General features: G+C 35.8%; 1 protein-coding gene across 6 annotated transcripts in view; it reads right to left on the bottom strand.

Moving 5' to 3' along the window:
* Positions 1-26,743, bottom strand: part of Micu3 (mitochondrial calcium uptake 3) — a 97,576-nt gene extending 70,833 nt beyond the window's left edge. For all 6 annotated transcript variants that reach the window (XR_013342404.1, XR_003300845.2, XM_026389487.2 and 3 more), the window contains exon 1: positions 26,052-26,743. Coding sequence is in view for 4 of the 6 variants with exons in the window: in XM_026389487.2 (XP_026245272.2) it covers positions 26,052-26,441 (390 nt within the window). In the remaining 2 variants the exon portion in view is untranslated. The remainder of the gene's footprint in view (positions 1-26,051) is intronic.
* Positions 26,744-27,719: the final 976 nt, after the last annotated feature.

Here is a 27,719-nt window from a genome sequence, read left to right as displayed (position 1 = left end):
GAAATAGGCTACTTACCTATGTCTCAGGGCTACCAGGAGGAGGGTAGAGTAACACAGCTACTTACTGGGGGCCTCAGCAGGCCAAACCACTCAGCAAAGTCTGCTTGGCTGCTTCCCAGGGCCTCTGTGGGTCAAGTTGCACAGGTATTTATCTTTTAAAAGTTGGCTGAATATGCCATCCTTAAATTAATGTTGATTACTGATTAAGTTTAGCTGTTACAATAAGAAGGCTTAAGGGTTATAAGATGTTTATTATTTAAATAGAATAAGAATTCTCGTAAAAAAAAATCTTAAAATAACTTTTGCTTAATTCTTGAAGCTTGAAAAACTCAATTCTAGGCACTTCTCCTAAGTCAATATAATATATAAAATTGCATATTTGGACTTTAAGAAGTTTTTTTTTTAATTACTATTTATTTATTTATTTATTTATTGGTTGTTCACAACATTACAAAGCTCTTGACATATTATATTTCTTACATTAGATTGAAGTGGGTTATGAACTCCCAATTTTACCCCAAATGCAGATTGCAGAAAAAAAAGAAGTTTTTTTGTACTTAAAATTTTAAAATAACTACAATGTTACTAACCGCATAATATTTGGGTTTCTTTCTTTCAGTTATACATTATCAATTCTTTCTACAACTTAAGAGTAATTTTTGTTTCCATAATACCTTTCTCAAAAGAATTACTGAAATTCACAAAACCTCCTAAGTTTTGACTAATTAAATGAAAAGAACAAATGGACGGCATCCAGTAAGAATTCTGTCAACTTATACATTAGGGAAGGTCTGAAGAACCTTGCATGAAGAAGAGTACAACCTTTCAAATTTGAATATAAGAAGTTTTAACATAGAAAAAAGCAGTATGTTGTTGGACAAAAACAAAAACAAAACCCTACAAACAAACAAAGCACGAATGTAACTAGAAAGAACCTCAAATTTGGTAGGATTACAGGAGAAGCTTTATCAAAGATGGTGACAGCAGTGGAAGAAATGAAAAGTTAGAATAGGAAAGGTAAGCAAGACACAGTGTATGATTTTCTTGGCGTAGTACTGAACAAGATCCAGACTCTGGATCTTAGCCAGGAATACCAGTGATGCACAGAGGTACCAGCAGCATGCAAAATGGCTGAACTCTACTATTCAAAGAATCAATGAGTGGATCACATCTAGAGAAGAAGCCTGGGTACAGAAGAAGAAATTTAGTCTCTGTAAAACTGGCATAAGGTCACTGAAGTATAAAGCAGAAATCTAAGAATAGAGGATTAGACATAAGACTAGAGCTAAATCACAGGGATTAGTTACTTCGATAATGACCAAGTGGCCAATTAAACCATTAAACCTGAAGTTTCTTATATTATCCTATTGGTCTTAGTGTCTGTGGTGAGGCTGGGCCTACAGATGGGCAGTTAGGTAAACTTTGATACCAGGACAATGTAGGAGACTAATCTCACTAACAAATTCACTTTTGTCAAAAAGCAATCATTTCCCTTCCCAATAATAAAGGCTTTCTCTAAATAACCTCTTCTCTGCTATATTAAACAGGGTGGTCTAAATTCCTCAAATAAAATGGCTCAAGTACAACAAAAGTGAGTTCATGTCTTTCTTACTTAAGGATCTAGAAAGAACATACTAGGACTGGGGATGGAGGTGGGATCAAGGAGTTGTTCTTCATGTGGCTGTTCAGAGACTCAGGGTAATGATGCCTCAGCCACCATCATTCAAAGGAGGTGGAGAATGTCAAGAAGTTTATGTGAGTAGCACTTATAGGCTAGGACTAGAAATGCTATAAACCACTTCTGCTCACGTTCAATTGAACCTAGTAACTTAGCCACACTTAAGTGCAAGGGATATTGGCAAACAGCTGAGAATCCAAATTCTAACTATCATAAAAAGATTATGGTCTATAGTTTGCAGTCTATCATACCACTTTGGGTGACATTAGGAGTAAAGGAATATAAAGGATTAGGGGGAAACTTTAAAACTGTGTGTGTTTGCGTGTGGGTGTGTTTAAGAGAGACTTAGACTAACATCTAAAACAATCAAAATCTATAGGATTAAAAGCCTCATCAAGGTTACCTTCATCAATTTTGCAGGAAACATTAAATTACTATGATTCACTCTGGCCAACAGTTCCAAACATTTTATTCCATGCAAACTGTATCTTTCAAAGTCTTAAAACACAACCCCCATTGGCTCAAAATTTAATGTTGTTTGCTCCTGCTTTGTTCTTCCAAATTTGGCAAAATGCTTCTATAACTCTGACCTTTTCACAAAACACTCCAATAAGACTAAGAAAACATTTGGGTCTGATCTTCCATTCTTGAATACTGAGAAAAATCAAGTATAAACAGATGTTTTTAGCTCTTCTTTTACAGACCTACCTACGTTATTTAGGGAATGTTGAGCAGTAATTACCCTAACTGTCCTATAGTTTAATTTATAAAAACTGAATTCAACCAATTACAGGGATCAAGATCATGGTCTTCAAAAATTTGCTCCATAATTACAAAACTGAGTTATTACTAAACTCAATTTGGTGACACGTTGATATACTCAAAACATTCAACAAAAATAATGACTCTAAAATCTAACCTAAGTAACAGAAACAAAATATAAAATTTCTTAAAAATACATACATGTGTATAGATATGGTCTAAATTCTAATAATTTCATTTTTCATTAGTATAAAATTCACTCTGAAAATAAAATATCAAACTTCAAAACACTGAAACTACCAATTATGATTTTGACAAATATTCCTATTAAATATAATACAGTTATAATTTCTTTTTTTTAAAGAGAGAGAGAGAGAGAGAGAGAGAGAGAGAGAGAGAGAGAGAGAATTTTTAATATTTATTTTATAGTTCTCGGCGGACACAACATCTTTGTTGGTGTGGTGCTGAGGATCGAACCCAGGCCGCACGCATGCCAGGCAAGCGCGCTACCGCTTGAGCCACATCCCCAGCCCAGTTATAATTTCTTGGCATCACATGGATATTATAATTAGACATTTTGATAATTTTATAGTGCTATCTTTTACAGAATAGGAAAATATAGATATCACAAATTTAAGGTAATGTAAAGTATTTTTAGGTTCAGGAAATTTTGTTGAAGAACTGGAGTTTTTCGTATTAAAAAAAGGTATTACAAAGCTCCTGTTGAAAACTACGCAACTATGAACCTCAGAGTTGAAACATGAATTATCTTAAGCATGAGGCCTTGCAGTAGAAAGATAAAAATCACAGAAATCTACAGCCAGAAGAGAATTCAAGTTTGCCTTTTTATATTACTCCTTTTAGGGAAAATACATCTTATACCGCCTAGGAAAATATTTTACAGTGACTACTTAATATTGTTTTTTGCTAAAAATATTTAAGAAATCTATCTCTAGAAAACTCCTGTCTGTTTGTTGAGAAATTGGGAGTTACATTCTAGGTCTTTAACCTCAGTTTTCCTACTTATACAAATGGATAATTTTATGTGGAAATAAAATTGCAAAAATACTCATAATGTACATAATTTATTCATAAAAATAAATTATAACTCTAAATTGTGAATCCTCTAAGTCATACTGATAGAGCAGAGAAGCTTAATAAGTGATATGATAAAAGTTCCATTTTTAAGTTATCTTTCTAAATGAAATAAAAATATAGTGTCGATGTAATTATCTTCTTGGAATTTCCAAACACAGAACTTTGCAACCAGTACTTAGATGTTACTTTTTAAGGTACAGAAACTAGGGCCTTCAGGCAATAGAGTACATCATTACCCTTCCTATGAATAACAGAAAGCACAATTCACTGCCAAGACAGTCTCAAGTTACTTCAGGTCAATGATTAGAAAATTCACTCTGTGGTAAGGTCTGGTTTTCCCAGGGAGAAAGATTAAATGCCAGATAAAGGATTTACTACTAGACAATTAGAGAAACTGATGACTACAAGCTGATAATACCATAAAGAAGTAACTTGAAACAATTATATTATCTAAACACTGTACAATGTATTACCTTTTAGCAACCAAGAAACAGGGAAATGATAATGAAGAATGGAAGAAGGAAAAGTAAAGATCATTTATATTAACCAAAATTATCAAGATTACTTATTCTTATTAGTTTCATTAAAACACATTTGCTTTATATTGAATCAAGTTAACATTAAATTTTAAAAATAAAAATTATTTTTAAAATGTGCTCAATTTCATATAAGAAGTTGAGCATTTGATAAAATCCTACCTGATGTTGACAATTGTAGCAACATTTTTATAAAACATTAACAAACAAGTAATTTTTTAAATTTATATTTAAGAATCTTATTGTCAAGAATTTTACAGGATATATATATGAGATTCTATGCAAGTAGCTAAAAAAAGTTGATCTTGGGAGCATTACATTAGGCTTTCTCACTTGGCTTCAGGCTTATTTAAAAGAGTCTTAAGAAGATAAAAGAGGTAACATTTTCTTAGCTTGCTGGGTGGTCGAAAGGTTAAACATCATGGGAAAATCCCAAAGTACTCTAAGGTGAAATGTTTTGATGCTTAGCAAATGTCTGTGTATGTAAATAGACACAGCAGAAAACAAGCCAGATAGTATAATACTGGATGAGATCAAATTTAAAAAAAAAAAAAGAAAGCTTCTAGATAAAACAACTGACTATTTATGACTTTAAAAGTTTTACTTGTATTGTTATAGTAGCTCTTATTTATAGGGTTCAAGCTTTTCTGCATATATCATTTCAATATTTGATAAGATGCTATAGGTGAAAGTATTTTTAAGGAGGCAGAATAGCACGATGGTTTATTATTTAGAGCTCATCTTTTCTTGCCTATTCAGTGACTTTGCTCCAGCAATACCTCCCTTGACCTGAAACTTCAATATTTTTTCCTCTTCTATAGAGTACTTGTCTTCAAACATACACAGTTGCTATTTCTACCATCTTAGAAAGTTTTGTGTCTCACTTCCCCCTTTAGCTATCCTTCCCCCCTCCTCCCTGCCCTTCCTTTCCTATCCCTCACAGCAAGGCTATCACAGAGAGCTGTCTACATTTCCTGTGTCCAATTTCCTTTCACTCCTTTGAACTTAATCAGCAGGTTCTACCCTACACCTCTGCTAAAACTGCTTGTCAAGGTCATCAATGACTTCCTTGTTGCTTAATTCAAAGGTCAATTCTCAGTTTTCATCTCATAGCACTTGACACAGTTGGAGACTTTCTTTTCCTTTAAATAATTTATCTTCTCACTTTCCCATTTCTTCCTGATTTTCTTCCTACCCCTCTAGCATTCCCTTTTGGGTACCTTAATTTTTTTTTAATTTTTATTATTATTATTGTTTTGTACTGGATATTGAAATCGGGGCACTTTACTACTGAGTTACAGTCCCAGCCTTTTATATATATATTTTTTAATTTGAGACAGTGTCTTGCTAAGTTCCTGACGCTATTCTCAAGCTTGTGATTCTCTTGCCTCAGCCTCCTAAATCTCTGGGATTACAGATGTGCACCACCTTGCCAGGTCTCATTTTGTTGTTTTGTTTTTTAAGCTACAAGTACTTTCTCTCCTAATGATTTTATCTAGCATTTATATATTATAAGTATATTGAAAAACCCAAAATTTGTATCTCCAACTTTTTACATAAATATGAATATCACAAAGACAGGGATTTGGGTTTACTTGGTATACTTCAGTTTCCTCAGCACCTAGAGGAATTTCTGGCTTTTAAGTTTCTCAAACATTTGCTGAACAAATGAATGAGTGAACATGGTTAAAATGCTTACTGTAATTATTTAATAATGTTTCCTTTAAAAATTAAAACAAAATAGTAAAAGTTGGTAATGGGGCTGAAGGTATAGTTCAGACATAGAACGCTCACCTAGCACACATGAAGTATTGGGTTCAACCTTCAGCATCACACACACAAAGTCAATAGCTGTCTGGTAAGAATACTGTAGTTGACTTCAGAAAAATTTGAGTGGGGAAAGCAATAAAGCCAAACATGTTCAATGATTTTTTTTTTGAAATGGGAAATTATCTGATACTCATTTATCTTCAAATTTCAGGTGTATATATTTAAAATGTTTAAATATTTGTGTAATTGATCAGCCAAAGACTAAAACCCAGGATGTACAACTTTTAAGAATGTCCATGGTGATAAATCTATTCCAACTACCTGGCATTTCATTGTTGTTCTCATCTGCCTTATGTTCTATCACCTGTTTCTCAGTCTTCCTGGCTCAGTCCCAAACATGTAGATTACACAATACGGTACTCTATTTCTTTAAAGTGATAGCTGACCATTAATGACAAAATCTCTAGTTATGAACTGAACCACTGTCCTCTAGGCCTGGGTATGCAATGACTCCAAGATGGTTTTCCTACACTGTTACTGAAAGAAAAGGAATAGCACATTATTAACAGTTCAGATTATTTTTCCCAAAATAAATCACCCTGAACTTAACCAACTGTTAGTCAGCTTGGGTTACCATAACAAAGCACCGTAGACTGGATAGCTTACACAACAGAAATTTATTTTCTCATAGTTCTAGAGGCTGAAAATCTAAGATCAAAGTGCTACCTGGTTGGTTTCTGGTAAGGACTTTCTTCTTGGTTAGTAGATGGCCAGCTTCTTGCTATGTTCTCCAAGACCTTTTCTTAGAGCACGTGGAAAGGGAGAAAGGAAATGAGGAAACAAGCTCTCTAGTAGCAATCCTATGTCCTCAGTTAACTCTTATTACTCCTTTAGAGACTCATTCTCCAAATATGTTTACACTGGGGGTTAGAGCTTCAATCTGGGGAGAAACAAATATTCAGTTCATAAGATCAACCATAGACCAAGTAATTTATCAATAAACTCAATCAAAGCCTTTCAAATGTTCCAGCAGGTAATCCTTATCAAGCTGGCATTTTATTCCCTGGAATAACTTGATTATTTAAGAGATTTCACTATGGACCTTCTTATTTGGATCATTTGTAAATAGACAAAAAATGAGTAATTGAGATAGGACCCCGAGTCCTTCACCCACCTGTTTCCCACTGGGAGAGTCTCCTGCTCATTGGTCCCAGATCAAGGTTGCCTACCCATGAATCAGCCTCGAAGCACCTACAATGAGGAGTCTCCTGCCTACCAGCCTTAGCCCAATGGCACCCCAGCAGGATTTCAGGTTGCCTATCCCAGCTTGTGTCTCTGTGCCTGCCAGCCTTGGCCCAGCAACCATGGAAAACGTCTAGCTGCTAATAAGCCCCAAATTACAACCTAGGCAGAATGCTTCTCTTCCAAGTTAGCTCCTTTCTAAGGTACTCTCCCTCAGCCTTACAGTATTGTTTCAATTTTTTATCCCTTCTTAAAGACTAATCCCCTGTAAACAGTTAATAATTATGTATAATACCATAATGGTGGATACAGTATCATTATACATATGTCAAAACCCACAGAATGTATAACACCAAGAGTAAAAGCTAATGCATATATATATAGACTCTGGGCAATAATGACTATGTTAATGTAGATCTATCAATTTTAACAAAAGTACCATTCTGGTGCAAGATGTTGATAGTGGGGGAAGAGTGTGTGTGTAGAAATGGGTACACTCGAACTCTATATTTTGTTTAGTTTAACTGTAAACCTAAAACTACTCTAAAAAATAAAGTCTACTTTTAAAAAGTAAAGATAAACTATTGAAAAGCTATGTCCTTCATTGAAAAATACAGCACATGGAGCTGAGGTTGTAGTTTAGAGGTAGAGTGCTTGTCTCACACGTGTGAGGCACTGGGTTCGATTCTCAGCACCGCATAAAAATAAATAAAGATATAAAAACAATACAGCAAACATGTATGATAAGTGTATCTCTGAAAAAAACTAGAAACATATATTAAGATGTTAACTTTTAATTCTGAATGGTGGAACATTAGCTCTTTATCTTTTAAATTTAGCAAAAATCACTTATGAAAGAGCAAGAAAATACAAGAGATTATATCTATTACATTTCTCATAGTAGAAATTACTGAAAAAAATGAAAAAGTTTTTAAAATCATGTTATTTAGTTTTGGCAATTTGTTCCCATCACATTGGCATTGTTATTCTCTGGAAAAACTTTAGTATCACTTGAATTTAACAGTAATAAAAGCCAAAAAGGCATTTTCTGGGACAAAGTTTACAGAACTAGTACTTAATTTATAAAATAGGTTTTAAAATTAGTTTTGGACAGGATTAGGGGACTGAATTAAGATTAAAACAACTACTAGTAAAAACCAAAAAAGATGTGATTTTAAGATGAAAGAACCGAATAACTGAAAAGGACCTTATAGATTCAACTACTATGACATTTCACAGAAAAAGATTAGTTTAAGTGAACTAATCACTGTCACAGAGGCAGAGAAGTAATGGCAAAGCACTCATATTGAACTTCTCTATATATCATATCTCATTTTTAAAAATAAGCATTTTTAAAGGCATAATTAGTATGCACATCTAACTTCATTCTTAAGAGTTTTATCTTGAAGAGCACTGTCTGGAGGTTCAGTTTCATTATCCAAAAAATGTCTGAATACTTTCAATTTGAAATATTCATAGTTATCTATAAAAGTAAAGGACTGATAATTCCCAAATATAGAGTCATGCAGTTTTTGCACAGAACCATAGCAAGCTCATAGATTTCCAGCAGATAAGCACCTGGAAAATGACTCTAGACCAGATTCAAATGGTGCCGGTTTTACAGAAGACTACGGCTAATGAATTTCTCCTGTTAGGAGGAAACTGTAAGGCTTGAAGTAGAACGCAGATTTTCCCTCAGGTTTTAACAAGGTAGTAGGATTTTTTTCCACAGACTGAGATGACTGAGCGCTACTTAATGACAATAGAAAACCTATACTTACAATGTTCTTATATGTGATACACATGCTTTTGTTGATAACAATTCTTATGTAAACTCAGCTTTTAAAAATGAGAATTTAAAAGTTAAGTACATGATGTTTGGTAGTAGAGAAAACTATATTAATTATATTATTAATAGATATTATTAATTATATTAATTAATAAAAAGTATTAGCTGAAAATGTATGAACAAGGTGCAAAGGGAAAAATGAATGTCAAAACTTGGTCTGGTAGGGAAAACATGTTCCTTTTTCTCGGTTCTGAACACAGGGGATTGAAGACAGGGGTATTTAACCACTGAGCCACATCCCCAGCCCTGGGTATGTTTTATCTTGAAACAGGGTCCCACTAAGTTGCTTGGAGCCTCTCTAAGTTTCTGAGGCTGGCTTTGAATTGGCAATCGTCCTGCCTCAGCATCCCAAACACTGGGATTACAGGTGATACAGGTGCTCTTGATGGTTAATACAAGATAGAAATTTGTCTTACAAGGTAAGTTTTAAGGGCTGTGGTTGTGGCTCAGTGTAGAGCGCTTGCCTAGCACGTGTGAAGCTCTAGGATCGATCCTCAGCACCACGTAAGAATAAATAAAATAAAGGCACACAAAATACAAAACTAAAAAAAAAATTTAAAAAAAAGATAAGTTTCAACATAGTAATATGGCAACTTAGAAGAAAGAAAATACATTTTTAAATGTGTTTAAAATGGAATAAATGTCCATGATAACTTCATGACTTTGGATTTATTCTACTTTTAAGAGTTATTACAACAAGGGAAATAGAAAATGATAACTGGAGAAATAAGAGAGTAAATACTATACCCTACCTACTGAAAAAGTTGAAAATTTGTTTTATTTTGCAGTGGCACATCATTACTGAGGAATCTGCTAATTGCCTACTTCTTCTTCTTCCTAGGCACACAGGTAGAATCCATTCCCCAGTATCTCTTGGCACTCAGATGTAGCCACATGAACAATTTAGAAAATGGAATATGAGTGGCAGGGATGATGCCATTTGTAGACATATCCCATAAAACATTCCCATCTATATTCTTTATGTTTCTCAACCTTCCCCTGTTGGCTTAATTGGAATGTTTCATGTTGGCTAACCTTGGAAGTCACTTGTTAAAGATGACAAAGTCTCTATCAGTCTAGGGAAGACAGCTACACAGAGGAGTCTTCCTGTAAACCTGGAACCCATCTACAACTGTTACATAAACAACAAGTAAGCTTCTTTTGCATTAATCCACTAAAATTTGAAGGTCTAGTTACTACAAACTAGCTGCCTACTGTAACAAACAATATATTTCAACATGAGTCTGTATATTATGTTTTTCATGGGTCTTGGTAACAATACGAATGTCTTGATAAGCAATCTGTACACGTGGAAAAATAAGAATTCATACCCCATTTGAATCAAATGTTTGATACGTCAAGATCATTATAATGTTTTGAGCAATTAATAAAAAATTTTAAAAAAGAATTAAGCAGAAAATAAGAACATGCAGTTAGATAACTTAATTTGATATTTCTGGAGAAGAGTAAGTCCCAAGGAAAAGAAAATGCTCCTGGAATATGATATATCCTATAAATTAAGGTGAAGTTATTGAAGGATTTTATGCATTTAAAAGTAGAATATTTACTTTTGCAAAAATCTTCTTTAACTTTTTAGGATTTCACCCTAAATATGTTGCCAAGAGTTCAACATACTTGTGGAACTGTGTCTTTTACCAACCACCTTTTGGTAAGTGTGATGATAAAAGCATTCTGCTCATCTCCACCACCAAAGTCCCCTGGATGCTAGTCACTGCTGATATTAATGAAGGCAGATATAAACTCACTATATCACTTAAATAAGTAAGTAGGAATGACTATAGTTGACAGGAGCAAGTATAGTCATTCCTACTTACTTATTTAAGAGAACTGTACTACATGACTCATGATATTCCTCAACATCCCAATAGTGTCGGAAAGAACTTCAACATTCAAGTAGCAGTGTTATCTAATAACTTAGCCTGAAAGCTCTCTAACATCCTACTTTCATAATTCAAGGACAAAATTCTATAATCACTCTACAGCTAGATTAACTCTCTCTCTTGGGCTCCTTAGCACTGTTAGGGAAAAATCACTATCATGCCAAATAATCAACCCAAACTCTCTTCTCTATTTTCATAGGAAGAGTCATTCTTTGCTATGAAACTAGAGGAAAGGAAGTGGGATGAAGACAATTCTAGTTTTGAGGAAGTAGTAAATTGTGCAAATTTACTCCCAATAGATCATTTCCTTTTACCTGAGACAAGATAAAGTAGCAGTATGCTAAATATATAGTGGAGCCCTTAATGTCCAGTAGCTGTTACAGGATGAGAAACGGGAGTTAGCAGAGGCATGTAATAAGACTGTTACAAACATGTCTCCTTGTGCACATTATGTCTAGACAGTATTTCTTTCTTTCCTTTTTTTTTTTTTTAATTCCTTCTCTCTCTTTTTTTTTCTTGGTAGAGCTGGGATGGAACCCAGGGCCTCATGTATACTAGGTAAGCATTCTACCACTGAGGTACACTCCTAACTCTAGACAAAATTGCTGAGTCACTTAACTACAAAACAACAATCTATTTTCTGAATAATATATATGTCTACTAGCAGAGTATGAGAATCCTTTGTTATATCACATCATTGCCAACAGCAGTTATTGTTGGTATTTGTATCAATCTAACTGGTGAGAAAATGTGCCTCGCTGTGTTGCCAAAAGCTTAGTCCTTGTCCTTGATGCCAACAAATAATGAGGACATGGTTTTGAGAAACAGGACAAAGAAGGTTTATTGCTTTGCTAGCAAAGGAGAAAAACAGGGGACTCCTGTTCCAAAGGTTGTGATGCTGACCATCAGCAGGAATAAGGGGCTTTAAAAGAGGTGATTCAATGGATACATTTCCCATGTTCTCTATTGGAGCTGTAATTCACTTGTTAATCTGGGAGACAGTAATTTCTGAGATCTTCTGGTACCAAAGTCTGGATTACTTTGTTCCTATGGTGGGTGTGTACTCAAGGACAGATAACTCTGCCTAGGATGGGGAAGAAAGGTAATTGTATTTCCCCTGAGATTAGGGAGGGGGAAAAATTAGGGAAGAGCAAGGAGAGACAAAGAGAAAAAAAAAATATGTTCATTTTAAAAATAAATTGCAATGGCAGAGCAGCAAGGGCCATATTCAAAGCACAAAGTGGACCACTTTTATATTTCCGCTCTGTCAATTTCTACATTCCATTTCTATGGAAAAATGGGCAACAACATCTCCAAACTGCTTCCTGCTGAGCAGGGGCAAATTTGGAGGATGTAACCCAAAGTCCCTGTTCTCTATCAGGTGGCGTGTGGAGAGTTATGGGTATTCAGCATCAGAGCAATTCAGAGGTACACAGAGGCTGATGGCAGGTGACTGGACATGGCATACATAGGGCAGGGATCATGCTCAGATAATAACAAGGCAGCAAAGCCTTACTTTTTTTGTGAACCATTAGCACAAAGACAATTAGTACTTCAAGTCAGTCTCTGAAAACCTTGAAGACATAACTCATAATCACATCAGTGAAAAACAGATCAATTTTATCAATGTAGGATGTTAGAAAGACTTTTAGGTCTGTGAAATCAGACCCAAATTAACTCAGGTCAAATTTGCACTTCTAGAGTCCTTTGTGATCACAATTATTAGGCACTCTCATGCAAGAACCCTTCCTTTATAGTCTCCAGCTTTACACACTTTTGGTAGGGCTGACTGAAGTGTATATCTTCAGTTACATTAAAAAAAAAGAGTTTTTTCTTTAAAATGTTCATGTAGGACTGTGCTCAGGCTATATTCTACTGCCAAGTGTTTGAGACCAAGTTGGTCAAAACTGACCTTGTTCCTATTTACCCCTAAGAGTCAGTTGAGGGAGGTTTTCAATATGGTGAAACAAGAGGTAGCATTCCTGGCTGCTCTGTGGAGTGAAACCAAGAAAGCAGACAGGCAGCTTCTCAGCAAGGTGGGTAAACAAAAAAAGGTGTGTGTGTTGGGGGTGGGGGGCTTTACTGGAATTTAAAACTAGACATTCAAAGCAGACTGGGGACTCAGGAAGCTGGATATAATAAAATAAGGAAGAAATCCCCAGCAGCACAGCCAAAGCCACAGCCAGGCCAGAAGCACCATACAGTGCAGTCCCTCCATGAGCATGGTGGAAGGATAAAGGAATTAGAGGAACCACATTTTTGGGAGGCCTGAGGTGTGTTTGGGTATGGAGCATTTAGAATCAAGAACATTGCCTGGGAAACCTGAGAAACACACTGCACAATATCTGTGTGTGAGGAAAGAAGCCATCTCTCCAAGCAGTGTGCCCGGAGGGCAAAGGAAAGAACCATTTTGCAGCTGCTGCATGGGGGATGGCACCTGAGGGAATCGATTCCTGGAAATCCTAGTTTGGCCCTAAATACAGGCCCAGTAAACACACGCTGCACACCACAGAGTGTGCTTAAGTGACCAGGAGAAAATCAAACATAGATAAATGTTTACACAGGGGACAGCTAGTCATGGAAACCCACCTGGTCCACCCCTGCCCCTCCAATCTAACTGCTTGCAGAACCAGCCAGGAGAGACACATCTGGCCAGAAACTCAGACGGGTGGGGGTGGGAGAGATGGTTTGGAGACTGAACCTGAGAAAGGAAACATGGGGTCCAATGGTGATGTAGGGGACTAAGAATAAGGTCCCCTAATGAGCGAGAGGTACCCGGGGGGAGACCCCTGGGATATAGTCTTCAAGCATGAACCAGTAAGCACTGGGCACTGGAGGTATGCTGACAAAAGCTCCAGACCAACTGACTTTCAGCAAAGAGCCTGAATCCCATGTAAACCTAAACTCTGCCTAAATTCCTCTTTTACTCCAGCAATCCAGAGAGTAGAGCATCATACTCCAGATGACTCAAACCTGAAGAATGCAATGGGAAGTCTAATACAAGAGGCTTATAGGACTCCAAATGTACAAAATTACAACAGACCCACACCAAGGTACATTATAATGAAAATGCCTAACACAGAGAATAAGAATTTTAAATGCTGTGAGAGAAAAATATCAGATTACTATAGGGGGAAACCAGTTCGGATCTTAGCTGATTTCTCAACCCAGACCTTCAAAGCTAGGAGGTCCTGGAATAACATATACTAAGCTCTGGAAGAAAATGGATGCCAACCAAGAATCCTATATCCAGCCAAGTTAAGCTTCAGATTTGATGATGAAATAAAAACTTTCCCTGATAAATAAAAGTTAAAAGAATTTGCAACTAGAAAGCCTGCACTACAAAAATATTTTCAGCAAAATATTCCATGAAGATGAAATTTAAAAAATAGTAATAACCAGCAAAGGAAGGAACTACACTAAAGGAAGTCAACCAAAGGAGAAACTAATTCAGATTAAAAAATAAAAATAAACCCAAATGAGCAGGAATACAAGTCATATCCTAAAAATGACTGGATCAAACAAAACCTAACAATATGCTGTCTACAAGAGACTCACCTCATAGGCAAAAATATCCACAGAATAAAGAGGAAAGGATGGGAAAAAACACATTACTCATATGGATTGCGTAAACAAGCAGGAGTTTCTACCCTCATATCAGAAAAAGTGAATTTCAAGCCAAAGTTAATCAGAAGAGACAAAGAAGGTCATTGCTTCAAGGAATTATACATCAACAAGACTATAACAATTGTAAAAATTTATGCCACCCCCAAAGTGGAGCACCTATGTACATCAAACAAACCCTTCTCAATTTCAAAAATCAAATAGACCATAACACAATACTACTGGGTAACTTGAACATGCCTCTCTCATTACTAGATATATCTTCTGAACAAAAACTAAAGAAGCTAAAGAAGTAAAAAATGCAATTGATAATTTAAACTGAATAGACATATATAGAATATTTCATCCATCAATGACTGAATACACTTTTTTCTCAAGCAGCACAAGGATCCTTATGTAATATAGACCATGTTATGTAAGCTATCACATAGGTTGGCATACAATTGTAATATTACCTTAAGATTTTTTTAATCATCTACAGTGTTATTTTGATAGCTCCCATTCCATTGATATTAATTTTTGTGTTCTTGCTTTTTTCTTGATTAGATTTGTTTGATTTTTGTCAAATTTTAACTGTATTATTTCTCTATTTCATATAATTCTACTTACTCATTTTTATCTTCCTATTGCAGAATTTGAAAATAATTTGTTATTCTATCTTCTTTCTGATACAAGTTCTTTAAGTTATAAATGTTCATCTTAGTACTGTTTCATCCCAGAGACCCTGATATTTTAAGTTTTTATTATCACTTAGTTCAAAGCACTTTTTATTTACCTTTCTTGTGCTTTCTTTCTCGACCTCTAATATATTTATAAGTATGCCATTTAATTTTGAAATAGTTTACATGTGGGGATGAGGTTCTATATATTTTAAGGTGATTCTTTTCTAATGTAATAAATCATGCAAGAAAAACAGTCTGCATGATTTCAAATTTTAAAAAAGTAATGGAAATGCTCTTTATATTGGTTGTTTTGATTACATACTTGTCAAAATGGATCAAAATGAATACTTCAAATATGTGCATTTTATTGCACTTCAATTTTACCTCAATAAAGGTATGGGGAAAAAAAAGTCAGCTGAGATTCCTCAGAGATCACTCTTCTTGGGGATGTGTGTGAAGTCTCTTGGCTCCTTTAGCTTTCCTCTACTATCGATGCCACCTGCCAAGATGGGTCAGAGTCCTGCTAACCATATGTAGCTTTTCTTGGAAGCACCAAAGACATATCCATCTTCAATGACCCTCCTCTTTACAGAATGTGCACTAGTTGTCTTCCTGTTCTCTACCCTCTTAATGTGGTGACCCACCAAATTTGCAGGGCCTGGAGAGGGGTCACATTGTTTTCTGGGCTCTAGCTGACCTTAGAGGGCAAGGGCCAAACTGTTGGCTGCTTTTTCCTTGGCCCTTTTACTTCTTTGACTTTGGTCTCCAAGTATTTGTTTTCAAATACCCAGTTTCACCAGTCTTAAAGAGGGAGTGACTGGTTATAACTTCAATATCTATAATTTTACAGTAGCCCATTTCATTCAATTGGAGTTATTATTAGTACTAGAAGTCAGCATTAAATACTATCTGTCCTATAGGTGATGGCTTATCTCAAACTAACCTAGGTTTTTTTGTTTTGTTTTGTTTTGTTTTTAGAAGCAGTGCCTCTGCAAAACACTAACAGGCAAGAGTTATACATTTTACAAGGAAATACAAAACAAAATGAACAGAGAAAAAAACATATTCAGTTTGTTAAATAGCTATGAAGCAAGAAAAATGACTCTTATTTACCTCGAATATCATTTAACTATACATTATATCCCCTGTTTGAGATCACAGTAATATTTATAACAAAAATCAACTTTTGAACACAACTTTAAATGAGCTAAGGTCTAGCCTATTTTGGAGCTATTCTAACATGAAGTAAGGTGGAAGGCAGAGCCTTATCTCAGGTAAGACAGAGTTCTTCACAAATAACACAATACAACATTACATCTAACACAATACAACATTACATCTGAAACATGAATCAAAGAAAGTCTCTCCAAATAAGATGTCTTGACTTTCATTTATTAGGTTCACATGATAAAAATACTTGAACCAAAATTGTTACCTGACTTTTATAACAATAAAGAAATCAATAGGGCTGGCAGGTTGAAGGGAACATGACAGATAAGTGATAGAGTATCTGCACAATACTAGACCAAGAGTTTGCTAAGAATGTGCTCTTTACTATGAGCACATAAAATTCATTTGTGATCTGTTTATTTGGATAGGAAGTAATATGGAGAGGGTCCCAATAAAGATTAAAAACAAAAGGGAGTAAAGTTCTGGTCACACTGATCTCTATTCACCACAAACCTAAAAGAAGAAAATAATAAATTTAGAAAATCTTGCTTAATACACAAATGACTAAGCAGTTTGTTAATGCTAAATAGACACAAATAGGGCCTGTTGGATCTGTTTATTTCATTTATTTTATTTTATTTTATTTTTTGTGGTATTTGGAAATGAACCCAGGGCTTCATTCTTGCTGGGCAAGTGCTCTGAGTTACACTTCCACCTGTTTGATTTTTTAAAAACACATTTTTATCTCTAATACATGAGGGTTTATAGTACACAAAATAAATTGACAACAATTCTCAATATTTGGCATAACAATTACAGGAGAGCGGTGAGACCTAATATTTTCCAGTTAAAACTTGCCCAATGAGTTTAAACAAAAATTATAATATCTATATTGTATTAAAAGTTTGGTGCATTTCCTGTCTAAGTTAAATATGACATAATGGGTTAAAACAAGTACTAATTAGATCAGATTACTATAGTTTATATGTGTCCAAAAAAAGGACAACATATACAACTTTTAAATTAGAACAGCAAAACTTATGACCATGTAAAAACACTGCATTTCAAGACCAAGTTAAAAATTCATTTTACCATTTAAAAGCTTGTATTTACTTTTATAAATATAAAATACAGCAAGTCAAAAGATTTCATGGTTTTCTAGTTTTTTATAGTGACTATTTCAATAAGCCACTCACTCCCAAATGTGTCATGGTTACTCCATACAGTTCTATATTTTGCTCTCAGAAGATGACTTTACCTCCTATTTCATAGAATGAACAGATGACATCAGACAAGAACTACTGTAACTACTTGTAACTAAGCCTGCAATTAAATCTATTTCCTTTTATCCCTTCACTATTACAATGAAATTGGCGTTCCTCCTATTATCCAAGTTTAAATTCCTGATTAGTGCTTTAACTTTTATCTTCCACTTCTACCTGAGACTTAAACAAATTAATTATCCTCTATTTCCCTTAAATTTAATCTTTCTTTCAGCATTTAAACATAGGGTCTTTCATCCTTAAAAAAAATAAATAAATCTACAATTGCTCAAGCTACAATTCTCTCTTCTCCCCTTCACAGCCAAATTCTTGAAAGCATTGTCAACACTTAACTCTCCCATCATACCTTTTCTTCACCTTCACTCGAAACTTATCTGATTTTCACCTCCAAGGTCTTATCAAAATCACTCATGAACCCTTCTTGTAAAACCCAAAGTATATTTTCTCTCATCTTAGTTGACCTCCTGGGTAGCATTCACTACAGCTGATTACTTCCTCTCTCAAATACTATCTTTCACTGGCTTCTATGACCCTCCTGGCTTTATTTTCACTTGTCTGGACTTTATTTCCCAGCTTTTGCTGAGCTCCCTTTCTCCTTCATTCCTTTAAGTCACTGATGCTCACCAGTACTTGCTCCTTACATGTGTATCTCTTCTCATATCTTGAACAATGTCATCCATTCTTAATATTTGATGATTTTCAAATCTATTTCTTTTTTAATGTTTTTCTTTTTTATTTGTTCTTTTTAGGTATACACGACAGTAGAATGTATTTTCACCCTATATATATATATATATATATATATATATATATATATATATAAAATATACATGGAATATAACTTCCCATTTTTGTGTTTGTACATGATATGGAGTTACACTAGTTGTGTATTCATATATGAATATAGGAAAGTTATGTCTGATTCATTCTACTGTCTTTACCATTCCCTTTTTTGATGGTTTTATTAGTGCCTTATAATTATACATAATATTGGAGTTCATTTTGGCATAATCATAAATGCATTTAACATAGTTTGCTCATCTTCAATCCCTAATACTTCCCCTCTCTCTCCCTTCCTCCTTTCCCTGATCCTCTTCCTCTTTTCTACTGGTCTTCTTCTTTTTGTTTATTGCTTTCTTTAACTGGTGTACTATAGCTATACATCAAAGTGGAATTCATTGTGATTTCTATAGTACAGATTTCTCTCATGAGCTCATGACCTATGTATCCAACTGGAAACTTTTCCTTTAGCTCACTGCTGTGTCCCTCTTTACCTAATAATTCTTATTCATCCATCAAATCCTAGCTTAGATGTTACTCCCTCCAGGAAGCTACATTTAAGGTTTCCAGTCTGGGTTACAGATCCTTCCCTAGTATACTCTTTTTCCTGTTTTATCATTTTACCATATTGTATAAGAGTTACTTTGTATTCTCCCTTGATCATAAACTAAAAAAGTATATAAATTTTATTCCATCTACCACAAAATTCATAGTACCTACTATACTTCAAGAAACTTTCTTTGAATAAAGTATTTGAATGAACAAATGGGTGATAGACAAATGGATGGAAACATTTATGAGGTTTCCAAATGGAATAGGAAATGGAAATCTTAATTATTATGGCTATGAAATGAAAAGAAACTGCTTGACAAAAAAAATTATTTAAAAATATTAATTATTTAGGGATGTGAATATAATTCAGTGTCAGAACACGTTTGGTATTTGTGAGGCCCTGGGTTCAATTCCCAGCATCAACATCACAAAAAAATAGTAATATTAGCTGGGTGCTCTGGGGCATACCTGTAATTCCAGCAGCTTGGGAGACTGAGGCAGGAGGACTGCTCAAAGCCAGCTTCAGCAACTTAGCAAGGCTATAAGCAACTTAGCGAGACCCTATCTCAAATAAAATATAAAAAAGGGCTAGGGATGTGGTTCAGAGATTAAGTGACCCTGGGTTTAATTCCCGGTACCAAATAACAACAATAATCATTTAGATAGAATCATAGCTTCTAATAAAAATTACCTTCCATAATACCATTCCAAGTCCAAAAAGTATATCCAGGACAACAACCTAATGTATATTATTTAAAAGAAAGTGGAGAGTAAGGAAATTAAAGGGACCATTTGCTGTCAGAACTGTTACATTGATAGCTACTAAGAACTTTGGAATAATAGCATGGAAATCAAGTAGCTAATACTTTAGATATACAATTGTACATGTACAATCATCTTATAATGAGAAAAGCATTAAGCATTTGACTAACCACTAATGCTGAAAAACTAAAGATATCTCCAAAGAAAATGAATCTTTTGTCTTATACACTTACAGTATAGAAAGAAAAAAATGGATGCACTTTGCATCTATAATTTCATCAGGCTAAAATTAGATATTTCATTCACATCTGCTAATGCTTGCTGCAAGCCAGCCATGCATGGGCTATGTGTGTGAGCTATGAGCCTTTGAGCACGAGGGGACTGGACTAACATTGCTGATGTGACTGGGCTGTGCAATGTATGTGTCCTTTTCGCTCGCTCTGCTTTTGATACCACACAACACCTGAGATGGGTGTGGCTTTCCAAGATGTCATTCAAACTGCAGACAGCAAGACATCACCAAGCAACCCCATGAAACCCAATCCCTTGCCTTATTTGGGTTGAACCTTCTAGAATGTTTTTCCCTCCAATAAATGGGATGGTTTCAAGCGTGGTCTCTCTCTTTTGCCTGCCTCTCTTGCGGGAGCTGGAGCAGAAGAGCCATCATTAAACCCCAAGAAAAAGGTACTTTCTGTGTCTGTGTGATTATTTAGTGCCAGCACAATTCACCTGGAGTGACCCTTGACTGATTTAGCTGCATGTCGCGGCAAATGCTACCAGGGCTGCTTCTAGTTTTTACTCCTAACAGGTAACACAGAGAGGTTATAGACATCTATTATTCTGCTTCCCTTTAAGGTGCTTAGATCATCTCCCAATCTCTATAAAAGTCACATGCAAATTTGCTTGGATGAGATGATTTTGTAAACATAGTATTTCTAAAAAACTACAAGAATTAGAAAAAATAGAATTTGTTTCTGGATTTTAGATTCATTAACTCATTAAATATTAATTTATTAAAATCTTACAATACACAAGGCTTATCTGTAAAATGAGAGTGATGAAAGAACTCTCCCTCAAAGAAGCTTCGAAAATTAAAGTTAAAACTGATATGTAAAACTATGCATAAGTTAATCAGCTTGATTTAATCATTCTGAATTTATGTAGATATCAAAAGAACATGTTGTATCCCAGAAATATTCAATAAAATTTAGAGTTAGTACAATTGCTTTGATGGTCCCAACTGTCCTCTTACATCTTCAGGTAGAAAATGCCATTTATTTCTCAAAAAATTACTAGAGATAAATTATATATTTGGTTTCTAAAAGAGTAGCCACGTTGTACTTAGTAGTCAAGCAGTCCATCTCAAAATTATATAAGCAGAATTACATGTTAAGAATTACATTAGAAAGCATGAATACACTTGAATTTCAATTCAAAATACAATTCAGGGGGCTGGGGATACAGTTCAGTTGGAAGAGTGCTTGCCTTGAATGCACAAGGCCATGGGTTTAATCCCCAGCAGCACCACCAAAAAAAAAATACAGTCCAGGCCAGCTGCAGTGGCATGTGCCTGTAATCCCAGTGGCTTGGGAGGCTGAGGTAGGAGATTGCAATTTCAAGCCCATCCTCAATAATTCAGGGAGGCCCTAAGCAATTCAGTGAAATCCTTTCTCAAAATAAAGTTTAAAAAGGGTAGGGGATGTGACTCAGTGGTTAAGTGCCCCTAGGTTCAATTCCTGGTACCAAAAAACAAAAACAAAACACACACACACACACACACACACACATACACACACACACACACACACACACACACACTCACATATTCAATTTCAAAATGTAGATTATAGTACAGAGACCAAAAAGAAAAAATGTTACATACCTTTTATGTAAACTGATTGCCAGGCATTATTTGAAAATTTCCAAGTCTTGGAAAATAATTACAGAAGTAAGTTTGGTTTAATTTAAGGTTTTATTCAAGGTACAAACTTTTTATGACATTAAAAAAAAAAAAGGCTTGTCTATGACTGCTTCATGTCCTGATTTCCAATGTGAATCTAATAAAATAAAATTCCAAAAAATGTCAAAACCATTCTTCATAAAAACCCAGAAAACTAAAAAATAAACATTAAAAAAAATTCTCTCTCTCTCTCACTCTGTCTTTAAAAAAAAAAAAAAACAGAAAAAAGCTGCATTCATTTTCACAACTCTAGGTTTGGTGTAATCAGAAACAAGAAGTGTTTTTCCCCAAAAAATGTATTTAAATTTCACTCTGTGATGTATGTAGAAAAAAAATAATCTACACTATTTTTGGAGGGGTGGATACCAGGGATTGAACTCAGGGGCATTCAACCACTGAGTCATATCCCCCAGACCTATTTTTTATTTTATTTTTATTTACACTCTTTTATATGTGTCCTACTACATAGGCCATTAGATGTAGTACAGGTGGAATGTGGTAGACTTGTTTGTGATGAGTTGATTCAGGAAACCAAAAAAGGGGATCATCCAATTTAGCTTTCTAAACAACCATGTATTTTTACACAGAATTAACTCATCTTCAATTTCATATCTATGTGACCTTCTTCACTCTTTTCCATTAACGCATATGGTAAATTCTTTAATATTATGGAAAAAATAAGCATAACCTCACATTTCAAGATATGCGGCTTTGAAAATAGATTAGAAAAGATACATAGTGAAAGAAACTTTAAAATGCATGATTATTGGACATTTTAATAGAAAAATGCAAAAGAGATACAAAACTGCTCTAACATTATCCTTTCCAGAATCAAACTAAATTGTTTGAAGCTTCTTAAAATGAACAAACCAAATGCAGGTTATGAGTTCTATATAGTAAGTAAAATGCTAAATAAAGTGTATGAAGTAATACAATAGATTTTTCTTATTCTGAGCCTGAAACAAAAAAGGTGGTTCTAGAACAAATATTTGAAAATAATGATAAAGCCAGATTCTAAAAAAATCTTGTCAGCATCTTTATAATCTTAATATAGTACAAGGCCAAGGTTTACTTAAAAATTTTGGCAAGTCAAACTTACACAATTAAAATAAATATAGTGTCACGTGATTTGGTCTCCCAAAGATTGGAATTTTGACCTTGACTGAAGTCTTTCTGATTCAAATGCTACAAATACTTTAGCTGAAAAAAATATTAAACATTAATTCTCCCAGAATGTGGCTGTGCTTCTTAATGTTCATGCCCCACACTAATATTTAACATAGGCTTATTTAATTCAACAAATATTTATTATATCCACCAGAGATAAGCTCTAGCCTGAGGCAACAAAGACATAAAGTTGACCAAAACCAACACAATGCTTCTTCTTACCGGACTAAGAGAAGCAGAGAAAACACAGAATTAACAGATAATTACAAAAGAGTAATTATCCAAGAGTATAGGATAAGCAAAAGTATTTTTAAAAAATCTATGGAGTCAGGGAAGGCCTTGTGGTAGAAGTTTTCAGCTAGCATCTTTAAAACAAAACTATTCAAGTTTATGGCAAGAGAACCATATTTCTGAAGGTTATTGCTGTTCAGTCCCATCAATTAAATTACCCTTATAACACATACAGGTTAATTTAAGGGCCAGGCTTACATATTCAGCATAATACACTGCTTTTAAAAAAGTTCTTAGCTATAGTCTTAAACATCAAAAAGAATCACTTCATTTCTACCACTTCAGGAAAATCCAATAAAGCATGGGTTTAAAATAATATTTCTGGAAAATGGCAGACTGATCCCCTAAGTTTCTTTCAGTCACTTCCCTCCTCAACTACACTAAAATCACAGTAAAAAAATTTTAAAAGGCACAAATACATAAGGACTAAAAAGAGAAAAGGAGAAGGGATTAAAACAATCAAGAGAATTCACCAACATTTCTGTAAAATTGAAGAGATGGAGGAGTGATAATTGACCTAGGGGAGCAGAGGCACTCTGTGGGTACCTTGGGAAAGACTAAATGGAAGTAAGATACTTCCTGTATAAATCTCAGAAATGTGAGGTATTGAAAACACAAGCAGCTATATAGACACTTTGTAAGTGATGGAACTAAAAATAGGATTAAAAATAATACATAAGTAGAGCATTAGGTATTTCCCTAATATATGTTCTTACACCTGTGTACATGGCCCTGCATCCAGAATATTACTGCTCCCCTACCTCTCTAATTCTTTGAAGAAACTCAATGATACCAAAAAAAAAAAAAAAGTGCTATGAAATGCTGACATTTGAGTGCTGCTCTAATAAAAAATATCACCCAATGAAAAGCCATGCTCATGTAAAGAACTTTTGTATGTAGCACAAAACTATACATACCAAAGCCCATTATTGTGAACATTTTAAAAATCAAGAATAAAAAATTTACAAAAGTTTTCAGAGAGGTTTCGAAAGGTCACATAAAAAAAGGGTATGACAATCAAAATGTAGGACCAGAGATTTGGGAAGGATAAGACACAGAATTTCATTTTTATATGACTTCTAAAACAATGTACAGGAACTTTCATACACACTAAGCAATATGTAAAAAAATAGATAAGTAAATAAATTAATTAAACAAATTTATTGAATGTTCACTACATTCCAGGTGTGTCATCCTGTTTTAAATATATCAACCCTTCTAATTCTCATAAGAGTGTGAGATTATTATCTTCTTTTATGGATAAGGAAACAGGTATTGAGAGATTAAGTAATTTGCACAAAATGACAGAGCTAGTAAGTGGTGGATCCTGAGTTCTAGTTTTCTGAGTGTTGGTTTTGAAAACTGCATGTTACTCTCTCTCCATTAAAAGTAAAATTAATTATAAAAAAAGAAGAAAATACTATTTACATGTTCCCTATCTTGTTAATCTATTCCCAGATCAACTGTGGTTGACTGAAAGTTCTAACCTGGTTCAACTTGGTAAAAAAAAAAAAAAAAAAAAAAAAAAAAAAAAAGTTTAATGATACCTTTCCTCTTAAGCCACAAAAATGTACTATTTGGGGGAGAAGGAGAGTATTGAATGTTGAGGGTATTTGCTAGTTATTTTAAGTATTCATTATATAAAAGTACTTTGGGTTGTGTGGTTATGATTTATTTCAAGAAGTTCCATGAAGCAGATTCCCTAACCTAAATGCATCAATGACCTGCATCAAAATAACCAATGCACTCAGATCACCACCGTGTATTTACACAAAGCATAAAAGCTATAAAATTTCATTAAAGTTAAAAACAGTACAGTTGTCTCTTTTGTAAATTATTTTTTATCTAACTTTTTCACACTTTTCTAGTGTAGCAAGGAAAATTTCCCTAGACAATTTTTCTGTTTATTTGCATTTCTTTATTAAATATGGTGATGTGATAAAAACATCAATCATGCCCTTTTTAGTCACTCTTACCTCACAGTCATCTTTACCTATATTATCAACTGTCTAATATATATTATCAACTATCTAATAATACTTATAGTTGGACATTTTCATGTGATTAAAGTCCTCTGTAGGAGCTTCATTTATAGTTTCCTACCACCCAGGGCTTCAAGTCAGACAAGCACTCTACCTCTGAGCTCTATCTCCAGCCTCTTAATTCTTGTTTTAATGGGGTAGGTGGGAGAGAAATATACTCTTTTTGAATAGTTTTTCCCCCTTTTACATTCTGATATCATCATATTTCCTCCTTCTCCTTTTTTTAAATTTTTATTTATTTACTTACTTATTATTATTTGGCATTGGTAATTGCATACAGGGCTTCACGCATAGCAGGCAAGTGTTCTACCACTAAGCTACATTCTCAGCCCACATCTTTCATTTTGACTTATAAGGAGGCTACAAAGGTTTAGCATTTCTACCCTGGTACTTCCATGCACTAATTTAGTGACTTCTGAGACCTCAGATCACTGCTTCAAAACTCATTCTACTGCGTTCGATTTCCTGAAGCATTTACTTTTGCCCTGCCTAGTCTGGTGGTTCCTTTCTTACACACGTAGCCCTCACCTTTTTACCTCTCCTCCCCTTTCTGAGTCGTGTTTTGTTTTATTTTTGAGGAGGAGGAGGAGTGTTTGATTGACAGGCGGTAGCTGTAGCAACCCAGAAGCTCCGGATGCATCAGTGACAGTATCATCTGTGTCTTCCCAACACTTAGTAAAACAAATCCTAGGCTGCTCGGCCTAGGTCTCAGTCTCGCTCACAGGAGATTCTCTACCCATGGCCACGGAGCTCACTGTATCTCTACAAGCTTCAACGTCCAGTGTTACCGTGACCTACGGTCTCAGTCGCACCGTGCATATAGTCCTCACCATCCCTCCCCGTGCACAGGTGGAATACCTGCCCAACCCTCGCGCGTCACCTGAGGGCCGCCTCCAGCGCGTGCGCGCGCTCGTGCACATACCGTCTCCTTGGCAGCCGCCACCGGGATGGGAAGCAGTCCCCGGCCTCGGGGCAGGTCCTCGAGCTCTGTGGCCGCGCTCTCGGAAGGGCGCCCGGGCGCCAGCACCCGCGCGGAGTCGCCTCTGAGGTCCCCATACAGCTGGTAGCACAGGAGGCCGACAAGACCCCCGCCCGCTGCCGCTGCGATGCTCAGTTCTCCCCAGCGCCGCCGCCGCCGCCAAGCTGCCTCAGCCACAGCCCCCTCCTCATCCTCCTGACAGGAGAAGGGCCGTCCAGAAAGGCCCGGGGCCGGCCCCGCAGGCCTTCCCCACGGCCCGAGAAAGGGCTGGTGAGGAGAAAGCGTCGGCGGCAGCCGGGGCGGCGGCCACAGGAGCCTCCGCAGTGCAGCCATAGCGGGAGCCGTGGGCACCGGCGCTGCGAGGGAGCGGGGAGGGGGAGGGGGGCACCGAAACCTCGCGAGAAGTCGATGCGGAGCCGTCCGCGGCTGTGGAGAGAGACCCTACGGACTCCAGGCCTGGGGTAACCTGCCGATGGCGGGGGCGGGGGCTCACCCTGGGAATAACCTGAGCGAGGCGGCGAATCCTGGCAGTTCTTTGGCCCTGCGACCTCAGTCCAACCACGCAGTCGTAAATAACTGTGCCGGCACCTGGCCACGCCAGAAGCCAACACCGCCGGGTACAGCGGGGTCAGCGGAACTCGGGAGCCCTCGGGTGCTGGCTGTCCCGGGTCAGGACTCAGGTGGCTCCTTGCCTCTGCCTTGCCGTGTGGGTGTCAGAGCCCTGGTTAGCACTCCTCTACGAAAGTCACACCGCCTAACGGTATCCTGATCTTATGACACGAGGTCGTGAATAATTTGCAATTGTATCTTAACAGGTACAACAAAGATGAGGTGAACAAATTTGGTTCAAGTCATAAAGATTGCAGATTTTATGTCAAATCATGTTTCAACTACACAATGGTACTTTTATTGAGGGAAGTCTAATGCTGTTCCCCCCCTTTTTTTTGGTTACAGTTAATTTTTTTTTATTATTTTTAGAATCATTAATATGCCCAGGATCACTCAGTTCAACAAATCAGAACTGTATTAAACAAATAAATGAAGGATTTTTAAAATTCTTGATAAAGACAAAATTTCAAAACACACCCTTACTTTTTGTGGGAGGCCGTTGGTATAAACACAAGAATTGATAAGCACATTTTGTGCTTTATTTTTGTCTGCTACATTGTCAGTAACTGTCTTATGAGAAAGTGTATATGACATTCTTCACATGTTATAATAGGGTTTCCCACCTCTAATCCCAGTATTGATACTGAGTTATGCTAGCTTAGGTTTTCATATTTTGGACTGGTGAGAAGCCCACAAAGCATATTAGGGCTATAAAGACGACTAACCAGTGGTTTCAGTTGTGCTACAGTGACAAGGGACTAAGATCAGTTCGTTTTGGCAATTCTTAAAATTGGGGCTTTCAGATGCAACCAAAATAAAGTTCTCGTGTCCAGGTCCTGATACTCCTATTCCTAACACCTTGTTTTTAATATAAGTCAGTGGAATTTTGCTTCCTTAAAGCTACCAAAAGTGGCAAAAAGAAACATCTTTTATAACATATTAACAAAACCGTAGTTTAGGATGTCATTTCTGCTTGTTTACTTATGCCTGTTGGTTTTATGT

Source organism: Urocitellus parryii, chromosome 14 (genome assembly GCF_045843805.1).
Source record: "Urocitellus parryii isolate mUroPar1 chromosome 14, mUroPar1.hap1, whole genome shotgun sequence".
NCBI lineage: Eukaryota > Metazoa > Chordata > Mammalia > Rodentia > Sciuridae > Urocitellus > Urocitellus parryii.
Note: the sequence above shows the minus strand (reverse complement) of the source record. Positions and strands in the feature narration are given on the sequence as shown.